The sequence below is a fragment of the Canis aureus genome, chromosome 5, assembly GCF_053574225.1.
Source record: "Canis aureus isolate CA01 chromosome 5, VMU_Caureus_v.1.0, whole genome shotgun sequence".
Lineage (NCBI taxonomy): Eukaryota > Metazoa > Chordata > Mammalia > Carnivora > Canidae > Canis > Canis aureus.
Genome location: NC_135615.1, coordinates 3,416,463 through 3,435,154, shown reverse-complemented (window position 1 = coordinate 3,435,154; position 18,692 = coordinate 3,416,463). Strand labels below are relative to the sequence as shown.

The window sequence follows — 18,692 nt, the reverse complement described above, 5'->3', positions numbered from 1 at the left end:
AGCAGAGTTTAAATTTGGTTTTCCAGACTAGAGGGAATTCTCCATCCTAAAGCTGACTTGTAATAGAGTTGTGTCAATTCATTCACACAAGAAATTTTTCATCTTAGTTGAACTACACCAATTGTATGAAGATTTGGGGGTTAAAACAAGAAAATCACGTTGCATGAGAATATACTTCCAAGTTCACATTTTAAGTTGAAAATTATGTAAATTCAAGCATGATGCATAAACTACCTATCCATGATAAGCCAGGTAGCTTAAGGATAAATTAGTACTAAGGAAGATACTGTGGAACCAATAATATAAATACACATTACCAGGTGCAGTGATCAGCCCCTTATCTTCCCTTACAAACACTAGTCCGAACATCACTCAGCTCAATCAGAAATCCATAGGACAGTCATTCTGCGCCAAGCAAAAACCGGGTGACAACCCAAAGCTGTCTCCAAACCATTCTGATAATAATTGAGTTTGCTGTGTGTGTGTTTTAAGTATTCAGGTGAATCTATTTCACTCCAATCCTGCACATACCTCCCCGCCACAAAAAAAAAAATAAAATAAAATAAAATAAAATAAAATTAAGTTTTTAACGGAAATAAGGAACTGCCCAATGGGGTCAATCTGTAAGTTTCCGGGGGAAGCCGATACACGCCAACCCTGTTCTCCCCACTCTAGGTAGAGACTGATTCCGAAAAGGGATTCACTCATTTCCGCCAAACATCATCCAGTCCTTCCGCCTCCCAAAGGACGAACGAGAAGAACTCGGCGTGCGGGGCCCGCAGGCTCTCGGGCCGCCCCCAGCCCAGCACCGCCGCTCTCGGCTGGAGCGCGGCCAGCTCGCGCCGCCTCTCCACCTGCGCCCCCCGCCCCGCGCTACTCCCGAGCCGCCCGCTCGGGGCCTCGGGCCTCGGGGTCTCGGGGGCCGGGGGGGCCGGGGGGGCCGGGGGGGCCGGGGGGCCCGGGGGCGAAGACCCGGTCCTGCCCTGCGGACTCCGGGGCGCAGGCAGAGGCGCGGCGCTGGCGAGGCTCACCGTCGATGTTCTCCCGGTCGCTGATGTGCTGCAGGTTGCAGCCCGTGTCCTCGCGGCTCAGGTCCGCGTCGGGCCGGTAGGACTCCAGCCGGGAGTGGGCATTCCTGCGGAGCTTGGGGCTGGACGACACGCAGCACGAGGTAGTGTTCCCCATCTTCGGCGGCCCCGGCTCCTGCGGCTCTCGCCTTCCTCCCGGTCCCCCGGCGCGGGGCGCGGGGCGCGGGGCGCGGGCGGCGGGCGCGAGGAGGGGAGGCCCGCCCGCCGCCGCGGGAGGGGGCGGAAGCGGCGGCCGGCCCCCGGGTCAGCAGCGGCGGCGGCGGCGGCGGGTCCTCGCCATGGGCGGCGGCGGCGGCGGCGGCGGCGACGAGCGGGCGGCTCCCGGCTCCCCCCTGCCTCGCTGCGCGCCCGCCCAGGTCCCGCGGGCCTGTCCGCGGCGGAGGAGCGCTCGGGTCCGCGCGACTGCGGCCGCCGAGCCCGGCTCACCCCGCCGCGGCCATGGCGGGCGGCGCCGCGCAGGCCGCCTCACCCCCCGCGCTTCCCGGTCGGCGCCCGGGTCTCCGGCGGCGGCGGCGGCGGCCCACGAACAGCTTCCGGTTCAAGCGAGGGAGACGCGAGTTCGTGAGGGCGGAAGGGCCGGCGGGCGGGCGTCGGTGCGGCCCTCGGGCGGGGCGCGGGGCGCGGGGAGCCGGGAGCCGGGAGCCGGGGAGCCCCGCGCGGCGAGCGAGGATGCCCGCCCCCGCCCCCTACGGCGCCCGCCCCGCCCCGCCCCGCCCGGTCGCCGCCTCTTCCCTCTGCCCTGGAAGCGGATGGGCGGCCGAGGGAGGCGGCGCGCCGAGTACGGAGCAGGGGTCGGGGCCGCCCTCGGGCAGGCGGGCGCGGGGGCCGCAGACCCAGCCGGTGGGAGCTCCGCTCTCGGCGTCCTCCACCTCCCCCGAGCCCTCCCCGGGGACCCGAAGTGCGCGGCGGGCCTGCGCCGCCCTGGGCCCGGCCGGGTCCCCGGGGGCCGCGGATAGGGGGGACGGAGCCGGAGGAGGGGCTGGGGCCGCAGTGGGGGAGGGGAGGGGTGCGCCGGGGTGCCGCGGGGGGGCGGGGCGGGGACGGAGCCGGAGGAGGGGCTGGGGGCGCAGTGGGGGAGGGGAGGGCTGCGCCGGGGTGCCGCGGGGGGGCGGGGCGAGGACGGAGCCGGAGGAGGGGCTGGGGGCGCAGTGGGGGAGGGGAGGGGAGGGCTGCGCCGGGGCGCCGCGGGGGGGTGGGGCGGGGGACGGAGCCGGGCTGCGGGCGGCGGGCGGCGGGCGGCGGGCGGCGGGCCGCGGTAGGGAGGGGCTGGGGCCGCGAAGGCTGTCTCGCACACCGGCGGGAAAGGGGTTGTCTTGTTTGGCCTGTTTTGTTTTAAGCATTTAAAAGGAAACGGGACCCTGATTTGGGATTTCTCGCGTCTACTTTGAGTTCTGACCTTGTTTCAGAGGGTGGGGTAGATCTTGGGGGGTCCCGGGCCACACTCCTGTCGAAGTAGCCAGTGTTCCTGAGTGCGTGGGAAGTTAACGTGCGGACCGGGACCGCTAACGCGCGCTGTCCTGCACCTCCCAGGGCTGCTGAGTGCGTCTTGCGGAGACCAGCGTAGCCTGAGCGTGTGAGCGGAGATCAAGGGACGCGATGGGACGTGCCTGGCCCACGGTTGGCGGGCTCCATGCCCTCCCAGCACCCCACAAAGACCTCCTCAGGGTGCAGAAATAATCTTCCCATTCTTTCCAAATAGTCAGTGAGCAAGTCAGGAGAGACTCAGGGGAAAAAATGGCTGTGAACACAAAAAATACGGTGCAACCCTCTTCATTTATATCTGGGGATACTTGAAGCCCAAAAAGATGAAGCGCCTCGATTTGCCCAGGGTCCCAGTACAAGTCCGTGATAGATGCAAGCACTGAAAGGGAAGAAAAGGATTGCGGAAACTAATACATCATCAGCAACGTGTGGACTTCTTACCTGAGGCTTTATAAACACGTATTTCGTTTAATTCTTGATATCTAGCCCTTTTAACAACCTGTACTCTCTCTGCCATGCAGTCATGTTTATACATTTATCAGCCAATAATCAAAAGAGCCTCATGCTCTCCAGTGGATTAATGCCATTTGTTGCAATAAGTGGCGGATGTCCTTGGAAAATAAATGGCAGCAAAGTACTGATGTTGACAAGATGAGAAAGGGAGTTCCAAAGAATTGCAGCCCTGAAAAGGTGGCTAGATATCAACAAGACAAAATAATGCTCCTTATTAAGGTGGTTCTGATCTTGCTTCCCAGGAAAGTTATAGGGACATAACTGCAAGTCACTGAATGTGAATATTCACATTTCCAGGGCTACAGCGTGCGGATAAGATGGATGAAAATTGGGACAGGGGTTATCATATTGTCTGTTCTGATTGCTGGTTTGTAATTGGGGCACTATAAACACCCAGATACTGAACCATAAGTGTATGGCATATCCATTCAGGCATATTAAATAATTTTCATTTAATTGTGGAATTTATAATGTTTTATTAATGATATGGTTTGAAAGGTTTAAGAGGAAAGGCAGAGTAGCTGTTTGCAAGCTTCCTGTACTGGCGGGTCACTGGGCAGTGTTAACAAAAAAGAGCATCTCGAGGCGAAGGAAGACAGGACCGGGGGTCAGGGTAGCCACAGACTTGCCAAGGTGTGGATGGCCATTGGTCTACAAGGGCTTTTCCATCCCCCACCGTCCTCATCCCCTCTTCCACATTCCTGCTGTGTTCCCTGTTGGACTTACTCAGAAGTCTTGACTTTTAGTGTATAGGCCCAGGACTACTATTAAAGCCTTATCAGTGACTCACCTGAGTGCCACCCCCTTTTGCCCTTCCCCTTGGCCCACACACATGCGCACTTCAGACTGCTCCAGGCAAAGATACCTCGCCTTTGAAACACAGTGACGCTTTGGAGAGGTTGCAGAAGCAAAGCAATTCCAAGACACTAATGAAATATATCATTTATTGAACACCTGCTGAGAGTCATATTCCGTAATAAGTATTTTTTACATCTAAGCCTATGCTGTTTCCCACATTTTACAAATAAAGACACTTTAATTCTGATAATTAAACCTAAGATCAGAGTACTGAGAAAAGGCCTGAGTGGGTATATGAACCTTGGTTCTAACTGCAAAGTCTGTAAGTTCCCCTCTCAGCTATATCTACCCCAATACCTCCTGCCCCCATGTCCAAGTATCACTGAGCAAGAAGGGAGCAAAGAAACGGGTTAGAATAATGAGAGAAGAAATCTGCAAAAGTTATGAGTGGAAGAGATTCTGGAAAAGAGACTCTAGTTTTACTTCTCCTTTTTTATTCTCTCTGAAGGAAGCTAGCAGTGACTGCTTAGGACTAGTTCTAGACTTGAAGAAGAAAAGGGATCATTATTTCTGTGGGCCTCCCTCTTAACCAGAGTAAATAGACGGGCAAGAAGGTTGAAGAGAAGCATATGCAGAAATAACATGTGCATTTAGCCACAGTACCTTTAACATTGCATCACTTAGGAATCTAAATGCAAGAACACTTCCTCAGTAAAGTAAATCTAGCCCAGGATTGAAGCCAGAGGAGGAGAGGGAGGGTGAGCACTACAACCCAAGAACCCATCCTCAAATCATTCAGCCTTTTGAGAAAACATCAACCTGTATATACTGTAACCCACTCTGCTCTTTAAGCAGAAAGAATAATTTGTATATTTTTTTTTTCCTTCATCTTTCTCTGTAATCACTATTTAAGATTTTGATCATTATGAAGAGGTCAGTATGGAACTTGGGTGAACTACCTAAGTCATTGCTCTCCAATTTTGGTTTTTTTTTTAGCAGTGGTAGCTTTTTTCTTTTTTTAATTTCAGTGCAACCACTATATTTAAAACATGATCAATATTAGTATTAACCTATAAGATCTACTTATAAGAAATAAACTATTGAGAGTAAGCTATCTTAATTGAATCAGTTCATGATTATAGTCTTACTTCAGTCCCATTTATATCCCTGAAATATGAATCAGTCATTTGCATAATGCCCTGAATCACCCCCTAGAATACAGAAAACACAGAGCCAAGTTAACCAGGGCCTGGACTTTTGGTCAAAAGAAGAAAAATAGTCTTGGGGGAAAAAAAAAACCTTCTCAGAGTATATCTGCCCTTTCCTTATCACCTGGTAACCAGTTTCTTGTGTTACTTAACATTTGTAAGGCAGGTATGAAAAAACCAAGATTCTGTCTGTTGTACCACCAGCGCTCCCCCGTCACCCTCACTCTCCAGTGACCTCCCCTCCAGATAAAGGCCTCCATCTAGTACTTGAAGGTGGGCAGTCCTCTGTGTGACCTGCTCTTGAGGAGGTATTTACTTTGATAGCCACTTGACCTTGACCAGTGTAAGTGATTCACTTATTGATAAAACATTTCTTGGGATGCCTGGGTGGCTCAGTGGATGAGCACCTGCCTTCGGCTGAGGGCGTGATCCCAGGGTCCAGGATTAAGTCCCACATTGGGCTCCTTGCAGGGAGCCTGCTTCTCCCTCTGCCTGTGTCTCTTCCTCTCTCTCTCTCTCTCTGTGTCTCATGAATAAATAAAATCTTTAAAAAAAAATTATTCAAAGTGTACTGAGCCTGGCACCTTAGGGATACAAAAATGGATAAGATTTCATTCTCACCCCTCATTATCTGATATGGTAAACAGTCCAAAGATCAGGTGTAGAATATGATCATAGTCACCTAGTGGTAAAATCTGAAGACCTCCAAAACTGCAACCTGTAACTAAAAACGATTCTTGCCTGTGGATGCATCTAACATTCCACTATGGAAGATTTATTCTTATGAATAAAACCCGGAGATTGGCAGAATGAAAATTTCCACAGGCAATTAAAGATGGATAGGAATTTTTAAACAAGTCCCTTGGACTAGAGTAACTGCCAGGAACAATGTGTTAAGCAGGATTCTGAGGTCATTCCAGCCAACAGGGAAAAATGCTGCCATAAGGAAAGGAGGAGGAGATAGTACTTGTGCCACATACATACTTCCTATCCATGAGTAAAACCTTTGTTTATGGAACAAATAATAAAGCCAGGGACAGCCATAGTCTCTGGGTTTCTGGGCAAAGGCCCACTTGGAAACTGATTCATCTGTCCCCAGGCTAACCAGCCTAAGAAGTCTAATCTCTCTCTTGTCATTGCCAAGCTCTACCTACTTACTTCATCCCTCCATGCTCACCAAAAATAGAAATAGTAAAAGTATGGGCGGTCTCAGAACTAGAATATACTTTTGATAAGGCGAATCCCAGCATCTCACAGGGCCAGACTGTGAAAGGCTATTTTCTACCCAGTGTCCTCATCTTCCTTTTTATGGACCCCTGCATTTTGTGAGAACCAGCAGTATGCCCACCTCGACATTAACAGCTGGCCATGCAACTAAGTTTGGCCAATGATAATATGAGTGGAATTTTACGGGAAAGCTCTCTGAAGGTATCTCCTCTTCTCTGCTTCTTGGAATGTGGACATGATAGCTGGAATTCTGCACTTTGGAATACCAGCTGACTTTGAGGATGAAAGCCAGGATATGTCCCTATATGCTTATTTTACATGAAAGAAATAAACTATGTTGTGTAGGTCACTATTATTTTAAATTCCTAAGTAATATGCAGCCAAATCTGATCCTAATTTGGCAAGGGTTTAATATTATCCTTTAATAGAGTGTTATGTCTCTGTGTCAGCAATTTTCACTGATTAGCTTCCAGATAATGGGGACTCTGACCTAGAACTGTGCGGTTATCTTATATACTTGGCTTCACATAGTAAAAGCCAGGTTGGAATGGGAAAATGCAGTAGACAGGCTCTAGAGTCAAGGTAGGAGTTTGTTGCAAAAAGAAGTTGTTCCTCCAAAGGACAGATAATCCCCATAGAAATGAAAAGAAGTAAATGCCTGATGCATTATTTTAATATAGCACTCCTTTGGTATTCCCAGAATTAGAACCAAAGGTTCCTGTGAGCAGGAAACTCAATCAACATACCATGGTATATATGCTGAATATCCACCTGACCCAGGAAATTGTTTCCTGCTAAAAAGGTTTTTTGTTGTCGTTGTTGTTTTCCTGGACCTCTCTTCATGACTCCTACCATTGACTATTTGGAAAAAGGTTAAAAAGTTGGTTTCTGCCACCTTGTATTCTTCCAAACACACACAAGAAGTCTTTCTAGTCTAAGATGGTTGGCATTAGGGGCATTGGTGGGGAATTTATTGGATGTCTCCCATGAGCCAGGCACTTTGAAATAACTTTTATGTTATTAACTGGCCTCATTTCCGACCCTGTTCCCAACATGACAAAACCCAGCAACATTTTTTTTTTAATTTCTATTTATTCATGAGAGACACAGAGAGACAGAGACATAGGCAGAGGAAGAACAGGCTCCCCACAAGGAGCCCAATGTGGGACTCGATCCCAGGACCCTGGCATCACGACCTGAGCCAAAGGCAGACGCTCAACCACTGGAGCCACCCAGGCATTTCCCCAGCAGCATTTTAAAAGTAAAATAAGGATAGTCGATGAATTGTGTTCACTTATTGTCTCTACTTAATTCTTAACCTCCTAGGAACTCCAAATATTCCACAGCTATACCTCAACCTTTAAATAGCCCTGGGTCCCCAGGAGCAGCCAGGTAGATCCTACTGAAGTGGGCAATCCTGTCCTTCTCCTTAAGATTTGTCAATAGTGGGCAGCCCAGGTGGCTCAGTGGTTTAGCGCCGCCTTCAGCCCAGGGCGTGATCCTGGGGACCAGGGATCGAGTCCCGCGTCAGGCTCCCTGCATGGAGCCTGCTTCTCCCTCTGCCTATGTCTCTGCCTCTCTCTGTTTCTCAAATAAATAAAATCTTTAAAAAAAAAAAAAGGATTTGTCAATAGCCTCTCACAGCCTGTAGAATAAAAACTCCACTCTGCCTGGCATTCAACTCCCCTGCCTTTTCTCCAGCCAATTAGAACTGCTAACAATTCACTATCAGGCCTGCCATTCCTGTCCCACTTTGTGTGACCCCATCACCTGAACACCCTTCCTCTGATGCCCAGCTCCACCTGTTTTGTTTTTTTTTTTAATTTTTTTTTAATTTTTATTTATTTATGATAGTCACAGAGAGAGAGAGAGAGAGAGGCAGAGACATAGGCAGAGGGAGAAGCAGGCTCCATGCACCGGGAGCCTGATGTGGGATTCGATCCCGGGTCTCCAGGATCGCGCCCTGGGCCAAAGGCAGGCGCCAAACCGCTGCGCCACCCAGGGATCCCCCCAGCTCCACCTGTTTTTAATCGTCAGCCTTCAAGGCCTGGCACAAGCACTGTTTTTTCTCAGCCCCTCTGCTGGAGATCATAAATTCATATAGGTTTTATCTAAAATCACTCATCTCTTGTTATCTACTTGTTATTTTTATGCATTAATTTTGTTTTATCTTGCCTACTAAACTACACTCTGAAAGGGCACCCCTGTTTGCTTCCCTGATTGTTCTTTGTAGCATTTTGCCCCAGTGCCTGGCATGTAGGACATACTCAAGGACTATTTGTTACCTGAGTAAGAGGCTAGGCAAGTACCTGAACATGCTTCCTCCCCTGTTAATCCCCATGCTTCTCTCTATTCTTTATTCTCAGCAGGAAGACAGACTGAAGGGGGAAGGAACACTACTGTTAGTGACAACAGTAGAAAAGTCTTCACTGATAATTGTCTTTCATTATATGTTGAAATATTTGAGGAAATATATCTTGCATTGTGAAGCTTTTGAGGTTCATAGAGATCTATAAGCAATGAAGTGTTTATTACCTTTTATGCCTTCTTGCGAATTAGTTAACCAGGAATACAGCCCTTATGAAATAGAGTTGTGCTTTTCCGAACCTAGCTCTGACTGTATTAGAAACGTTAGAGAGAAAGCATTCATTAATTTGTTTACTTCAAAAAGAAAAGTTAGAATCCCAGAGTTTAGATTGTCATGCTTCACGTTTTTTTAAGCCTGAAAGCACCCAATTCCAGAAGAAAAAAGCTAATATGCAGTATGTGGGTGCATTCATGTGTGTGTATATGCATGCATGCGGTGCATACATACTCAAAAGCCACATTCGTTCAGTTGACAAATTTTGCCAATTTGTCCGAGTCAGTGAAGAAGGAGATTGCCCATGTCTGGAGACATGTTTTATTGCCACCACAGGGGAAGGAATGCTCCTACTAGTGGCTAGGAGCCAGAGATGCTGCTAAATATCCTATAGTGCACAGGATAGCCCCCACAAGAAATACACAACACAAAATGGCAGTAGTGCCAAGGTTGAGAAATCCTGTCTAAATTTGCCAGTTATTATTCACTGCACAAATGTTACTGATTCTTTCCATTAGGAGGTACACATTCTTATGCTTTTCATAGCATCTGAAAGAAAATAACAATTCATTATCTAGTTTAGCTTCAGACCAAAAACTATTTAAAAGGAAAAAGTAACACTTATTTTCAAAAGAAAAAGATATATTGTTAGCTTCAAAACACTTCTTAAGATTAGTTTCTGCAGGAGGGCTTTCAAACAGTCATTCTGGTTCCAGTTTTCCCACATTACTCTAGAAATGTATTTATGTGGGCCTGGAAATCTGCCCAGTTGCAGATAGCAGGCCTGTAACAGATTTTTTTTATTATTATAATTAAACTAAAGAAAAAAAGAGCTTAGAAGCTAAAAGAGCCTTTGAGAACATTGTTGAGTTTATGTGCAAGGCTCAGAAAATATCACTGGATTTATTCTAAAGTCAGAGGTATTAGCCCTCATTCAGTATTTTGTTAATATTTTTCCCTTTATTAAGGGAGGCAGGATTTCCTTCGACCATTTGATCATTTCCCATATTTTTTCTTGTATAATAATGTGATCGTACTATATATAAAATTTGATAGCTTCCATTTTTTTCTACAGTGCCTATAAGGTACTTTCCCAAACCAGTTAACATTTTTAAAAAATTATCAAGACTGAGAGCGCCTGGATATCACAGTCAGTTAAGTGTCCTACTCTTGGTTTCAGCTCAGGTCATGATTTCAGGATGCTGGGATCGAGCTGCACTTTGGGCTCCACGCTCAGTGTGAATGAATACTACTTGAGATTCTCTTTCCCTCTCTCTGTGCCCCTCCCCCCACTCATGCACTCTCTCTACAAGAAATAAATCCTTGAAAAAAAAAATACCATGACTGCAAAATATATAGATGTGCCATAATTTATTTAACACTTCACAATTATTGGACATTTCATTTGTTTCAGTATAATAAAAAATAGTTCCGAGGTGTGCATTTTTATATACTGATCTTTTTTTACATCTGCTTATTTACATAAAAACAGTTAGTCTGAGTCATTTTGACCAGAGAGGAACAGCTTAAAATCTCTTAAGTGTTGCCATATAGTATTTTAGAGTTCATAACCATCTAACAAATAATTGTTTCCTTACTGAAATTCCAAGCTCAGAAAGGAACTTCTGAGCATTCTATGATCTGTAATTGGATGAGTTTCCATTGCCTCTGAGATTTATACATATCTATATCACAGGTTTTATTTTATTAATACATGTTATCTTTTACCTACATTTCTCCAAATAAACTCTGAAGTGGAAAACAGAACTTGTCTATTTTTTCTAGCCCCACTGTTATGAACACTAATGCCTAAGAAACACTCCACTTCTGAGAACAGTAACACCTGACAGGCATCAAGGTACTGTCAGGTAAATCTCCAGAAGCAGTAATTGTCTCAATTGTAGCTTCCTGTGATGGACCACAACAGTTTTGCATACCTAACAAAGGGAAGCTGCAATACAATTAGCTGTTTTCTAAATCCAGCCCTCACAATTGTTCAGCATGTTGTTTTTCCAAGTCCTAAATTGCTTCCGTGTATCGTGTTATTTCTATTTTTCTTTCTGTCTAGCAGGTGAACTTACAGTTGCTATTACCTGCAGTGCTTCCTCATGGTAATATCACCTTACCCCCAGACCTTCAAGTGCCTGCAAAATGACCACGTGACTGTTAAAAACCTCATAGAAGCTTCTTCCTGTTGCTTAGTTATTATCCTTCTGCATTTCCTGGGGACTTTACCTTTTCACAGTATATGATGCTAAGTTTTAATGACTGTCAAACAGTCATTGTATGGTAAATGCCAAGAAAAACAGTGAGGGCAGCACGGTGGCTCAGCAGTTTAGCACGCCTTTGAATTGAGACCCACCTCAGGCTCCCTGCTTAGATGGAGCCTGCTTCTCCGTCTGCCTATGTCTCTGCCCACCCACCCCCCTCATGAATAAATAAATAAAATCTTTTAAAAAAATGAGTGATACAAAGAAGTGAAGATCTGTACCTTTATCCCGGCTCTATATCTATACTTTTTGTCATCAGCCCCAAGGATTGGGGTCTTCTATTTGAAAACGAGATCAGTTCCATACTTCTAAAGACTTCTTGCTATGATACTGGGCTTGAGAAAAGCTGTTCAAAGCAGGCACTTCCTTCAGTAGTGGCCTGAGGATGCAAAGTCCCCCTTTGCTTGGTGATAATGCCCTCAACTGCCTAACAGGATGCTTGAAATTCCCAGTTAGCCTCCCTTAGGACTAAGGCCTTAAAAATCTCATTTTACTTTTTGATAAGTGATCCTTGGAATATTCACACATTAGAATGTTACTGTTTTGTTTTTTTTTTTAAGATTTATTTATTCATGAGAGACAGAGAGGCAGAGGGAGAGGCAGGCTCCTCGCAGGGAGCCAAAAGCAGGACTCAATCCCGGATCCCAGGATCATGCCCTGAGTTGAAGGCAGACGCTTAACCACTGAGCTACCCAGGCGTCCCAATGTTACTGTTCTCTAATAGCACAATACCAGTTAGTGTATCTGATTAGCCAGAAAGATCACTTCTCAAGACACAAAAAGAATGGTACAACACAGGGCTGTATCTTCATTCATAAAACTCTGAGGGGCTAGAGAAAAAGCCATGAGAGAACAAGACCCATTCTGGGAGGGGCTCAGCCAGGAACCGCTGTGGCAAGGGCCTGGGGGTACTCAGAGGAAAACATGGGGAGGGGGGCACACCAAGTGACAGTGGATCAGGTGAAAAACAATAAAACCTGTGCAGAGAAGACTAGGACATGAGATTGCCACTACCTTAACCTGCTCCCAGAATGTATAGGTCACAACCTTGCTCTGCAACACATCTGTATATAAAGTGCTAAACAGAAGAGAGGAACAAGATTTAGGTTCCCCATCTCCCACAACCTAATGGTACGCATGGTAATATTGTGAATGGAATAGAGAAAGGCTTTCCTTCTCAGGAAATAAAAAACACTTTCACTCTTGTTTTCTCCACTCATAAGCCTGTAGAACTAATTTAAAAAATACTTGAAAGGAATATTAACATTTGTAGATGCTAAGTTATTTGGATAAAATGCTAATTATTTCCATTTAACTTATAATAGTGAAAAACTGCAACCTAAATGCCCTTGAAGCAATGACTAGTTATTGTTTCTTTTTTTTGTTTTTTTAAGATTTTATTTATTTATTCATGAAAGACACAGAGAGAGGCAGAGACACAGGCAGAGAGAGAAGCAGGCTCCATGCAGGGAGCCCCACGCGGGACCAGATCTTGGGACTCCAGGATCACGCCCCGCCCCGGGCTGAAGGCAGCGCTAAACCGCCAGGCCATGGGGCTGCCCAGCAATGACTAAGTTAAATAAATTCTGCTACAGACAACAGAATCTATGAAGTCATAAAAATAAAGGTGTATACACCTATACTTATTATAGAAAGCCGTGAAATATTGTCAAGGAAAAGCAGATTACATATGTGAATGTGTCCTTTGATCCTATTCATGAAAAATTATATATCTCTCTGAATATACATGTAAAGGTGCATGTTTAGGGATATTCATAAATAGAATGTATGAACAATGATAACAAGTAAAATCAAAACTGAGTTGCTTTTTATTTTGCTCTGTTTTTTTTTTTTTTACTTTAAATCTGTATCTTTTCCAAAAGCAGTAATGCATTTCCTCACTGAATCCTTTCTCCTTAAATGTTTTTCTTCTCTTGCTAGTCTTTGTCTAAGACCATTGCCAACTAAGACAAGCAAGGATTGTAAAGTAGAATCCATGCACATGAATAGAATGGAATCCAAGCTGGAGGACATCTCATCCATGGCATAAGGTCAGGAGACAAATGGATCAAGAGACACGCAGGAAAGTGCAACCTGGAAATCTGGCATTCTGTATAGAATTCTAGCTCTTAGACCAACAGGCATCAATTGTTACAGTTTCTTGCCTTTGGACACTGAAACTATTTTATTTACTTATTAAAATTATATTAGCTATGCTGCTACTTAAGCTAAGCTATCTTCTGTCCAGTCACAGTTTCTGTCTTTGAGGGTCATGCCCCCTCACTGCCCCACCCCACCCCCTCACCCCAGGGCTGTACTCTAACAGAGTAGAGGGAACTCTGTGTGTACTATGTATGTACTAGGGAATCTATCTGTACTATTTAATAATTAAAACATTTTAAAAGACAAATCTCCAAAATGCAACCATTGTCTTCACCATTAGAATATATTTGACTGGGACACCTGGGTGGCTCAGTGGTTGAGCATCTGCCTTTGGCTCAGGGCATGATCCTGGGATCCTGGGATCCTGGGATCAAGTCCCGAATCAGGCTCCCCAGAGGGAGCCCGCTTCTCCCTCTGCCTATGTCTCTCTCTCTCTCTCTCTCTGTCTCATGAATAAATAAAGCCTTTAAAAGAAAAAAAAAAGTATTTGACAAATGTCTAAACTAGAAAGATAACAAATATTAATTATATTTGATAAACCAAGGAAGAGTGAAAACATAAAACCTTCAAACCCAGCAAAGAAGCTCAATCCCTTTAGGAAGTCTCCACTCAGAAAGAGGCCCCTAGCACATGTCTAAATGAGGTGATGAGAGGCTCACAGTACCTGCTTTGTAAACCAGACCCAGCCTCGTGACTGTCCACTCTGGCATCCAGGTCTCCTGCTCCTCTGCTAATTCTTTCTCCTCTACATCATCCACTCTCAAGAAAATTCCAGCAGCTGAGCTCTGTAAGTTAAACAGCGTGATTGATCAACACTAATCTGAATACCTGCAACATTTCTACGGAATTATGAAGAATTGAGCTTATTTTTATTTTGATTTGTAACAAAAGCCCTATACAACAAAGTAGTTGAATAAATCCCTTGATTCAATTAATACAGCAAAATCACACCAACTACTTGGCTAGCTACTGTGATCTCAGGGAGCTGAGGAACCAGTTGGAAAGAGTACAAACATGGGAGATTTAAACTGCCAGATAAGCAATATGCCTAGTAACTGCCCTAAGTGCTAAGAGGGAGCCCTCATTTCAGGTTTTGGTGGCCTTTGGAGGCTAAATGGGAGACTCATATTTGTTCAGAAAAAACTCCAAAAGTCTAGTAAGGAATTTTTTTAGAAATGAAACATTGGGCTACATTTAACAATGGTCTTTATACAGAATATCTTATTATAAGTATAATTCTCTGAATAACAGTTACTTGTGCTCACTTGTATATACTCAACATTATTTTTTTTTTAAGATTTTATTTATTCATTCATGAGAGACACACAGAGAGAGAGAGAGAGTCAGAGACACAGGCAGAGGGAGAAGCAGGCTCCATGCAGGGAGCCTGATAAGGGACTTGCTCCCGGGTCTCCAGGATCAGGCCCTGGGCCGAAGGCAGGCACTAAACTGCTAAGCCACCCAGGGATCCCTAAATACTATTTTAACTGTCAAAACATCTAAATGAGTTTTAAGAATTTTAATATACAGGCATAACTACCACCACAAGATACAGAACATTTTTATTACCCACCAAATTCCCAAAATCTAGGTCAGTACTCCAGACCCCCACACAACCTGTCATCTGTTCTCTGTTACTATGGATTGATTTGTCTTTTCTAAGGTTTCATGAAACCATAATCATACTGTATGTATAATGTCCTTGTGTGCTGAGTGAAGTAAGTCAGTCGGAGAAGGACAAACATTATATGTTCTCATTCATGTGGGGAATATAAATAATAGTGAAAGGGAATATAAGGGAAGGGAGAAGAAATGTGTGGGAAATATCAGAAAAGGAGACATAACGTAAAGACTGCTAACTCTGGGAAACGAACTAGGGGTGGTAGAAGGGGAGGAGGGCGGGGGGTGGGAGTGATTGGGTGACGGGCACTGGGGGTTATTCTGTATGTTGGTAAATTGAACACCAATAAAAAAAAAGAAAAGAAAAAAAATGTCCTTGTGTAAGGCTTCTTTTAAGATTCAAATGTGTTGTTAAAAAAAAAAGATTCGAATGTGTTGTTGCATATATGACTAATCAAATTTATGACTAGTTGTGTTTATGGCTAAGTTTCCTATGTATGGATATACCACATACATAGTTTATATACAACAAATATTGATGGACATTTAGGTTGTTTTTCATTTTTGTCTATTACAAATAAAGTCATTATGAACATTCTCATACAGGTCTTTGTGTGAATACATACTTTGTTTTCTCTTGGGCAAAAATGTAGAAGTTAGACTTCTGGGTTGTATGGTAAGTGTATGGGTTTTTTTTGGTTTTTGGTTTTTGGTTTTTTTAATTTATTCATTCATGAAAGACACAGAGAGAGAGGCAGAGACATAGGCAGAGAGAGAGAAGCAGGCTCCATGCAGGAAGCCCAATGTGGGACTCGATCCCGGGACTCCTGGATCACACCCTGAGCTGCAGTCAGATGCTCAACCACTGAACCACCCAGGTGTCCCAGTGTATGTTTAACTTTATAAGAAATAACCAGACTTTTCCAAAGTACTGGTACTATTTTACATTCCCACCAACAATGTATGAGACTTGTAATTGCTCCACACTTCTAAATATTTACTGTAATCATTCTTTTAAATTGTCACCATTCTAATAAGTATGTAGCAGTAAGTCACTATGGTTTTACTCTTTTTTTTTTTTTTTTTTTTTTTTTATAAATAGGCTCCATGCCAAGCATGGAGCCCAACACAGGGCTTGAACTCACGACCCTGAGATCAAGACCTGAGCTGAGATCTAGAGTTGGACGCTTAACTGACTGAGCCACCTAGGTGCCCCTCACTATGGTTTTACTTTGCATTTCCCTGATGACTATGATGTGGACATGTTTTTGTATGTCTGTTAATATATTGGCTACTAATATATCTTTTCAAGTTTTTTGCCCAAATTAATTGGGTTATCTATTTTACTGAGTTGTAGTAGTTCTTTATATATTCTGGATACAACTCCTTTATCAGATACGTGTTTTGTGAATATTTTCTTCCAGTGGGTGGCTTGTGTTTTCCTTTTTTTTTCTTTTTTTTTTAGCATTTTCCTTTAAGGGCATAAGTTTTAACTCAGTAGAAGTCTAATTTATTGATAGCTCAATATCAATAGTTTATAGCTCTCGTTGTTTGTGCCCTAAGAAATCTCCTACTACCTCCAGTTCATATAGATTTTCTTCTATGCTTTCTTCTAGAAAATTTAAATTTCACTTATTAAGCTTAGGTAAATGATCCATTTCAGTTGGATGTTAATTTTATATATGAAGTTTGGTAAAGATCAAGGTTCATTTTTTTCTCATGTGGATATCCAGTTGTTCCTGCACCATTTGTTGAAAAGGCTCTCTTTTCCCCCTTTGAATTACTGTGGCCCCTGTGACAAAAATTATTTAACCATATATAGATCCTGTTCCAGGATCTATTGTGTTCTATTGATCCATATGTCTATCCTATAGTAATATAACTTTGTAGTCCATCTTGAAATCTGATCGTTTAAGTATTCCTTTTTAAAATTGGCTATTTTAGATCCTCTGTTTTTAATAAAAATTTTAGAATAAGCTGTAAAATTGTCTGCTGGGATTTTTATTGGGATTGCACTGAGCTATGTACAACTGAGGGAAAATTGACATCACAATATTTAGTTTTCAGTTTACAAACCTGTTGCATTTCTCCATTTATTTAGATCTTCTTTTGTTCAGCAATTTTTGTAGTCTGTTTTTTTAGTTGTAAAGGCCTTGCACATATTGTGTTAAATTTATCCTTAGGTAGTTCATATTTTTGATAGTAAATGGTATCTTATTTCAACTTCCAACTACCCTCTGCTAGTGTCAAAAGACTAGATTTCTGTATATTAGTCTTACGTGTGCTAAATTCACTTATTCTATTTGGCTTTTTGTGATTAATTAAATTTTTCTACATATACAATCATGTCATCTGCAAAAAAGGAAATTTTACTTTTTTTCCTGTATTCTTTTTATTTTTTTAAATTTATTATACTGGCTAAGACCTTCAGGATAATGTTAATCAAAAGCTTGACAGCAAATATCCTAGCTTTATTTTAAATCCTGGAGAAAGCATTCACCCAGCAGATGATGTTAGCTAAAGGTTTTTCAGATACTCTTTATTAGGTTGAAGAAGTTCCTTTCCATTTCTAGTTTGCTTTGTTAAGAGTTTTTTTGTAGTATGAATGGATGTTGAATTTTATTAAACATTTTTATGTATCTCATAAGGGGATCATATGATTTTCTCCTTTATTCTGTAAATGTGGTGGTTACATTGAGTTTTTTTTTAAATATTAAAGCAGGGGAGGAGGGGCAAGATTGCAGAAGAGTAGGGTCTCCAAATCACCTGTCTCCACCAAATTACCTAGAAGACCTTCAAATTATCCTGAAAATCTAGGAATTCGGCCTGAGAATTAAAGAGAGTACACCTGGAATGCTACAGTGAGAAGAGTTTGCGCTTCTATCAAGGTAAGAAGACGGGGGAAAAAAGAAATAAACAAAGGCCTCCAAGGGGGAGGGGCCCGCGAGGAGCCGGGCTGAGGCCGGGGCGAGTGTCCCCAGGACAGGAGAGCCCCGTCCCGGAGGAGCAGGAGCTGCACCGACCTTCCCGGGCGGAAAGGGGCTCCAGGGAGGTGGAGCAGGACCCAGGAGGGCGAGGATGCCCTCGGGCTCCAGGGAACACTAACAGACACCTGCGCCCCGGGACAGTGCGCCGAGCTCCCTAAGGGCTGCAGCGCGCACGGGGGACCCGGAGCAGCTGGGGGGGGGTCGGGGGCGGCTCCGCGGAGGGGGCTGCGGGGCGGGAGCAGCTCGGAGGGCTCGGGGGCGGCTCCGCGGAGGGGGCTGCGGGGCGGGAGCAGCTCGGGGGGCTCGGGGGGCTCGGGGGCGGCTCCGCGGAGGGGGCTGCGGGGCGGTAGCGTGAATCCAACAGCGCAGGCCCCGGAGCACAGGGCGCCGGGACACAGCCCAGGATCCGGCCTCCCCCGGGATAGGCAGAGGCCAGGAGGGCCCAGGACAGCGAGGACGCTCCTGCCCCGAGCTGAGCAGATCAGCGGCCCGGCCCGGAGCCTCCAGGCCCTGCAGACGGAGAGCCCCGGAGCTACTGTGGGGGCTGACTCCAGGGCTGCAGAGCTGGCCCCGCCACTGCGGTTGTTCCTCCAGGGGCCTCACGGGGTAAACAACCCCCCCTGAGCCCTGCACCAGGCCGGGGGCAGAGCAGCTCCCCCAAGTGCTAACACCTGAAAATCAGCACAACAGGCCCCTCCCCCAGAAGACCAGCTGGACGGACAAGTTCCAGGGGAAGTCAAGGGACTTAAAGTATA

General features: G+C 45.0%; 1 protein-coding gene across 7 annotated transcripts in view; it reads right to left on the bottom strand.

The window, feature by feature from the left end:
• Positions 1 to 18,692, bottom strand: part of CCNY (cyclin Y) — a 335,063-nt gene that overhangs the window by 235,609 nt on the left and 80,762 nt on the right. For 5 of the 7 annotated variants that reach the window (XM_077896652.1, XM_077896657.1, XM_077896651.1 and 2 more), the window contains one exon: positions 13,995 to 14,115. In XM_077896652.1, the coding sequence (XP_077752778.1) occupies positions 13,995 to 14,040 (46 nt within the window). In that variant the 5' untranslated portion in view covers positions 14,041 to 14,115. Of the gene's footprint in view, positions 1 to 1,031; positions 1,252 to 13,994; positions 14,116 to 18,692 lie in introns of those variants that run through there. The other 2 variants (XM_077896649.1, XM_077896648.1) reach the window with 2 other exon arrangements.